We start from the raw sequence: 7,455 nt of genomic DNA on the forward strand, positions 1-7,455 counted from the left end.
TATATATTTATTTATTTATTTATTCTACAAATTGCGTTGTCAACTGTATTAATAGTATAAATCAATTTTGTGAAATATTCGCGTCTTGTTAAAAAATATAATATAATATACAAGGAAAACTTACTATAATATAATTCGCGCGCGTTTATACAAGTTCTAAGTCATCGACAAAATTCATTATAAATGATAAGTACAATTTGATTTCAAAAATGTTAAATATTTGACAAAATTTCCCACATAACAGTCGATGTTGCAGATGACTCGTTTAGTACTAGCGATATACCGACACTTGCCACCGTTAATCTTCGTCGTTTGTGGATACCATCGACAAGTCAGCATGTGAAACGAACGTGTATACGTCATGAGCTATTCGCGATCGCGCAACGAGACGCAGTGGCCGGATCTGCAATGGAAATTACGCGTATTTTGCATATTATCGCTCTCCATGCGCCGCCGACTTATTCATTAACGTGGAGAATGGCCCGCATTGAATACGCCGCTATACTGGTTATCAAATCTCGGAGAAAGCATGGCGAACGGCTACTCTTACTGGTACTCAAATGTATTCCGAAATACATATTGCTCCTAGCCTCATATATTGTTGCACAGTTTTACCCTAGCAAAATAAAATTGCAAAATTGATAAATATCAATGCAAAGAAGATTCAATTAATTAAATTATTATATTAATTGAATTCCAGTATTCTAGGAAAAATAAAAATAAGGAAAATGAAATAGAACTAAACACGAGGTAAAAAAAACAAAGTTTAAAGTATTAAATAAGAAATAATTAATAGAAAATCTATATTAAAAATCTTTACTTACTGAAATGAAAATTATCATTAAAAAAAAATTATTTTTAGAATTATTCATTGAATTTTATTTCATGAAATATTTGTATTGTCATATCTCACAAGAATATAGTTTTTGGTCACCTTTCTTCGTAAACATTTTTTATCGGTTTCATAATAGCATGTTGAATAAATATTCATAATTATTTTCATATATACGTTTTCGATATTCACCGACAAACATAGTAATTACTTTCTCCACTTATTTATCGCAGCTATTAAACGATCGTTAATTTTAATAAGATCCCCGATAAACAACATTAATTTAACGATCAAAAAACATCACCACGCGCGTCCGTCACAGTTACTCTGATCGATCCTATAATTTTGCACGCGCATAACTTCTGTACAACGGAATGGACATTGAAGACACTGATAATAGCCACTTCTCGTGGCTTTCAATTACTTAACTCATAAGGATGCATCCTCGTTGATAGGCATCGTGCCTACGCGTCTTTCTCTTTGCACGCGACGGACTTTCTCAATAAGAGAGCGCGATAATACAGCGAAATACGACAGCGACGACGAGGATAACCGTCGATCGAAAGTGGCCCCGTCCCGTCTCATCATAATCGGTCGGATCGTGATCGCAGTGACAGGAAATCGGTGAAACGACCTATCGAAGAAAGAAAAACGTTGTGCGATCGGTCGCCGGAAAAAATTTCGAGTTTTCTCCGCTAACTCGGTTGCACAATTTTCAGGAGCGCTCTTCTGGAACGAAGACACCGAGTTCGACAGAACACTCGTAACTCTTGCCGCGTATAATCGACCCCACGAGACCAGTGACAGGGAAAAGAATCGCAGAATCCACAATTTCTCAATAATATACCGTGTCTAGTAAACGCGTCACAGATCGACGGATGGCAGTTTAATCAAAATAACTACCAAGTATACCAAAAATCTAAAGAGTATCTAAAAGAGATTTAAAAGATACGTCAAGTATCTCTTAAATACAAAATGTCCATTAACTATAATTTAATACGTAATCTTTAATATTAGACGAAGGTCATCGATACCGACATACCACTTTGTTTTTAGACAATATTTCTTAAACAAAAGGTAAAAATACAACTTCAAAAACATAAATATAAAGTAAAAAGTCTTCTATCAGATAGTATATCTGCAAGATAGATAAAGCAATTTTTATAATACTGTTTGCGATTTTGCAATAATTAAGTTTTTCGTAAGTTATTCAAAAATGAGCGTCTGACAAAATGGACTCCAAAACTGACACAGTAGGCAGTAATACTACGTATTCCTATTCTTTTTCTTTTACAGGAATTATCTGTATAAAGTACCTATGAGTGAATGTATATAAGATTTTTCAGAATTATTTTACTTCGTTATAAAACATTTTTATTGAATTATATGCATATTTACTTTATGCTGTTCTGCAAGATGCAAATATGTAACGCGATAGTTTTTCTAGAGTTGTTTTGTACAAACATTAATTTTAGTTTTGTACAAAAATTAATTCAAGAACCTCTGTGTGTATAGGGTGTTACAGATACATATTAGGCAGTACGACGGGTTGCGCGGCAAACTTTGCCAAGCGTGGTTTAATAGACAATGACAGTGACTTTATATACATTATAAAGTTTATACTACAAAGTCTTATTATTTATATTATAAAGTTTATGCTATAAAGTCGCTGTCATTGTCTATAAAACCGCGTCTGCCCATGCAAAGTTTACCACGCAACCCGTCGTACTGCCATAAGAATTTTGTTTTCGCATTTGTAGAATTCGTTTTTAGCTAATTTGATATAGAAACGAGCCACAAACCTACGAATTATGAGTTTGTACTTCTTTAATTAGCTAAACAGATCATGATTTTATTAGTATTAATAAAGTGCAATAGTTAGTTTCCGAAAAATAAGGGGATGTCATTTTAGGAGACCTATGTCAGTATCCGCGACTTTCTTCTAATTCTTACAATTTTAAATATATTTCTATAATTCCTACAATATTAAATACATTACTATAATTCAAAACAATATTTATCAAGTTTGCACATATTTCTTAATCATAAATGTAAATAAACTACTAGAAACTGCGATGCATTCATAATACTTGAGTAATGTTCCAATAATCTTGTTGTTTAAAAACATAATTAGCATACATTTTGATTTCTCTTGCACGTAAAATCGCATTAAATGTCATTTTAGGAGACCTATGTCAGTATCCGCGACTTTCTTCTAATTCCTACAATTTTAAATATATTTCTGTAATTCCTACAATATTAAATACATTACTATAATTCAAAACAATATTTATCAAGTTTGCACATATTTCTTAATCATAAATGTAAATAAACTACTAGAAACTGCGATGCATTCATAATACTTGAGTAATGTTCCAATAATCTTGTTGTTTAAAAACATAATTAGCATACATTTTGATTTCTCTTGCACGTAAAATCGCATTAAGAAATGTTTACACAGTTTCATTTTTGCATCGGCGCGTAGACGAATGCAAACGATATATACTTTCTAAGAATACTTACGGTGATAGTAGGGTGGTCTGAAAGTGTGTTCTTGCACGGACCATCGGGGTGGAAAGATCACGAAGTCGGCTGCAGCGGTTCCAGGTTTGTTAGTGGGGCACGTCAGCACGGTGAAGATGGAAGGATCCTGCGGAATTAATTAAGCTACTTAACATTCCGAGAGTGATTATAACTGAATCCGAAAAATTATAAAAAATGGATATATAGAAGAATGAAAAAAAACATTATATACATTTACTTGTTAAAATATAAAATACATATATTAAAAAGGATTAAGAAAGAGGCAGAAACATAAATCATTAAAGATAATATTTAATCATCCACACAATCGAGTTACTTCCTTCGCGGGGAAAATTTAAAAAATTGTATTTTATATAAATAAAATTTCGTTGCAATTCGTAACAGTTTTATTTTTTAATCTCAATGCACAGTTATATTTCTGCATGTGATGATTTACTTACGCAGTGATCGAAGGAAACGGAATTGATAATCATGAATCTGTTAAGATCGTATTTATAAGGTACGTAGTTGCCATGCCACGCAATCACGTCAAAGGGGCTGTGACCTTGATTGGCCACGAATAGCTTTCCCTGATATTTACATATGATCTCGTAATCAATCTCACGATCCTCGTACCAAGCCACAGGAGTTTGAAAGTCCCTCGGATTCGCCAAGCCGTTTGCTCCTACGTGTTAGCCCAGCTCGTTAAATTGTTCATTAAAAAAGCATTAATTTATCGAATCTTCCCAACGAAAAAAATTTGATTGTCAACTACAGCATAGTCGTACTATGTTGTCTTTCAATAAGCTTTATCTCGAAGACGAAATGCAAACAGTTTTTCGCGAATTCGGATTAATTTTTAAACATAAGATGTATTAAAAATATATTTTTCATAAGTCTTCGAATCGACAATTAGATTACCTATCGGTCCTAATTCTGGCAACTGGAAGTGATTGTCGAAGACTTCTAAGATGTAACCTCTGCTTGGACCAAAGACAGTCATGGAGAATCGCATTCCTTGCTGAATAACGCATATTTCGTTCGGTTCGCATCGGATCTTGCCAAACTCAGTGGTAATTTGCAGAGTACCCAACTGTGGCACTGCAATTGGACTCGAAATTATATTCTTTTTTCCTTTAGGGGAAAGTCGGCATTGCTTTTTCTACCACTTACCGATGAGAAAATCGCCATCGGCATTATAAAAAGCTCTATTCTTCATGGAAGCATTGCACAAGTACACATGTATCGCAACGCCTTGGCGCATCTTGGGATCGCCGGCACCACACAAAGTGTGAAGACCCTCGATAAAATCAACTTCGGGATCTCGTCGAGTCGGGACGTCAAAAGTCTTCCATCTTAGCTAAAACGTGAACAATTAGCATTTTAGAGAAGCTATTCTTCCGATAGATTAAAGGATTCAATACAATAGAAATCTGTTCCATTTTTTTATAAACTTAAGAAGATCGAAAAAGGAAGAGATTTCATAAAAATTTAAAAAGATATGTTTATGTTAATTTTGATCTTTAGTTAGATCACTATTGCACTCAACTCTTGAATTCAAAATTAATGGAAAATTTACCTGATTGGGATTTGGATAAGTCTCGTTCCAATCGTTTTTTACATAAGATTCAGCACCATGGCTTCTAGTGAAAGATTTAAACGGGTTGTGAACGACAGAGGGTCTTATTCGATAGAGCCACGATCTTTTATTTTGACTACGTGGAACTAGAATATAAAAATAATAGCATAAAAATTATGGCAGTGATAACATCTGGCATTATATTAGGAAGAAATAAAAAAAAATATTAATCTTTGATTCTGTATTGTTATGATAAAAAAATCCAAGTCAAGAAAAAGTGATATTTATGGAATTATGAAATTGTTTGGAATGTGTATTATCTTAATACCTCTTTATGTCTCTAAATTTGATAAGAGATAAGTTAAACCTAACAGTAACTCGAGCTAACAGTAAGTTTACTTCTGAGATAAAACGAAATTTTTCTTTTACTTTACTACTATTAATTTAGACTTCAGTTGACGAATTTGTTTAAATTCAAACAATTTTGGAAGAAATTATATTTTTTTACAATGTAAACGAGTGATTAATTTTTTATTTGACAATCGTATAAGTCGGAAGCGTGAAAGAATCAAATCAAAACGTGTAATCAAAATATCAAATATTTGTTAAAATTGTAAATTACTTCTAGAATATTGAAAGAATTGAGCAAGCAAATGATTTTATCAGGGAATAGAAGAGTTACTCTTACTTTTTATAATAACATTTTGATAATGACGTTGCAAGTTTAATGACTATAAACAATAATAAATGATTTTATGACTATAATAATAACTAATTAATCGCTGAGATTGTGCTAAGGTTGGAAAAGTCATTTTGAAAAGTAACTTGCATCAATACGCATTTTCTTACTAAAAAAAATGGTTTGTAACGAGTAACGTCACTTCGTTACAAGTAGATATATAACATAACTAATAAAAGTAACTAGTTACAAATATCCAGTTAACTTTTTCAGTAACGAGTGACTTATCCAATTCGTTACACGTAATGACTTTTCAACTTTAATGTTATCGTTAGAGTCATAAAAAAATTCGGTATTGCCAAATCGTTATTATAACATAGTAACGATAAGAAAAGTACAAGTAACTAGTTTCATTCCCTGGCTTTTTACTTACCTGTAAACGCTGTGCCCGATAGTTGTTCGGCATAAAGACCATATGGACATTTCTGTGGATTATTCTGCCCGATGGGCAGTGCTCCTGGACAGCGCTCATCCTCGCTGGAGAACTCACAACCGAATCCCGTGAGATACTGAAAGATATTTCTCGATAGAACAAGCATTACCTTTTTCTCATTAACACACTCTCGCAATGTCAAGTTTCTAGATTTCAAAAATTCCCATTTTTCTATGTCAAAGTCTTCTTTCTCATTAGACAATATTTATACTTATTTAAAACGAGAAATATTATATTTATTTAAAACGAGAAATATTATACGCTCATTTAAAATGAGAAATGCTCCCTGTATTAAATTCTGAACGAAATTACACTAAAAAATTTTGTCTATTCGCAAAATCGTTTGTAAATTACTTAGACTAAGTAATTTTTCAGCAATCTCATTTTCACAATAAAAGAACAGCTTTTTTTAACACAAGCTGAACGAAAAATGTCTTCCAAAAAGAGTTACACACTGAATTTTTCCGATAAATAGGTATGTCAAAACTGAAACGATTTCACTACCTTGAGTTCGTCTTTCATGACGAGCAGCGATTTTTTTATCCGGAGACAGATCGTTTCTTAACTAGAAATACGGAGGTTTTCGTGATACTCCCCCGTTTTATATGAACAAGTCCTTAGATGACGTAATGACGATAAGAGATCGATGTTAAACAAAAACATGTTTATTCACTCTTGAACCAATCGCGCGCGACTTATTCGAGTATGCAAGGCCTCTAAAACCAGTCGAAGAGCCAGAAATACCACATTACGCTATGGAATTTATTGTCAGGTCTCTCTCGCCGAGACGAGCCCCTCGCAATGATACGAACCTCATCGTATGACATTACAGAGCTCCGTGTGAACCGTATTCAAATCAGTCTCCTACACCATCCAGGTATTTTCCGTGAGAGCGTCCGGTGAATCTTAATTATTTCGGCATTTTATGATAGCCGGTATTCTATAAAGTTTCTTGTGCATTCTAAAAAGTTACACTGTATAATAGATTTATATATCGTTCTTCTGACCAAGAATTCGTGTATGTACGACATGACGTGTCATTTAAAATTGTACGTTAAAAAGTGACAAGGGGAAATTAATCCCCTTGTCATTTTGTAACGTTCAATTTTAAATGACACGTTATGTCGTACATACACGAATTCTTAGTCAGAAGAACGATATATATCTGTTATACAGTGTAACTTTTTTACTCAATGTTATAAATGTGAATCGTTATTTTTGAGCTTCATTTTTTATCGTTTCCCATTGAGGTGAATCATTTGATTTAATATTTTTGATTAGTTTTCCTTAATGTAGAATGATAATTTGATTTAGTGGAATGTATGCTACATTTTTGGCAATCTGCAAGC

At 33.0% G+C, this 7,455-nt stretch overlaps 1 protein-coding gene across 1 annotated transcript in view; it reads right to left on the reverse strand.

The window, feature by feature from the left end:
• hgo (homogentisate 1,2-dioxygenase) overlaps positions 1-6,683 on the reverse strand; it is an 8,186-nt gene extending 1,503 nt beyond the window's left edge. Inside the window, exons 1-7 of the mRNA XM_018509706.1 lie at positions 6,611-6,683; positions 6,047-6,182; positions 4,935-5,080; positions 4,529-4,715; positions 4,277-4,456; positions 3,817-4,040; positions 3,356-3,482 (exon numbers count right to left, since the gene is read on the reverse strand). Of these exons, the coding sequence (XP_018365208.1) occupies positions 3,356-3,482; positions 3,817-4,040; positions 4,277-4,456; positions 4,529-4,715; positions 4,935-5,080; positions 6,047-6,182; positions 6,611-6,628 (1,018 nt within the window). The 5' untranslated portion in view covers positions 6,629-6,683. The remainder of the gene's footprint in view (positions 1-3,355; positions 3,483-3,816; positions 4,041-4,276; positions 4,457-4,528; positions 4,716-4,934; positions 5,081-6,046; positions 6,183-6,610) is intronic.
• Between the last annotated feature and the right edge of the window lie 772 nt (positions 6,684-7,455).

Source organism: Trachymyrmex cornetzi, unplaced genomic scaffold, assembly GCF_001594075.2.
Source record: "Trachymyrmex cornetzi isolate Tcor2-1 unplaced genomic scaffold, Tcor1.1 scaffold313, whole genome shotgun sequence".
NCBI classification, from domain to species: Eukaryota; Metazoa; Arthropoda; class Insecta; order Hymenoptera; family Formicidae; genus Trachymyrmex; species Trachymyrmex cornetzi.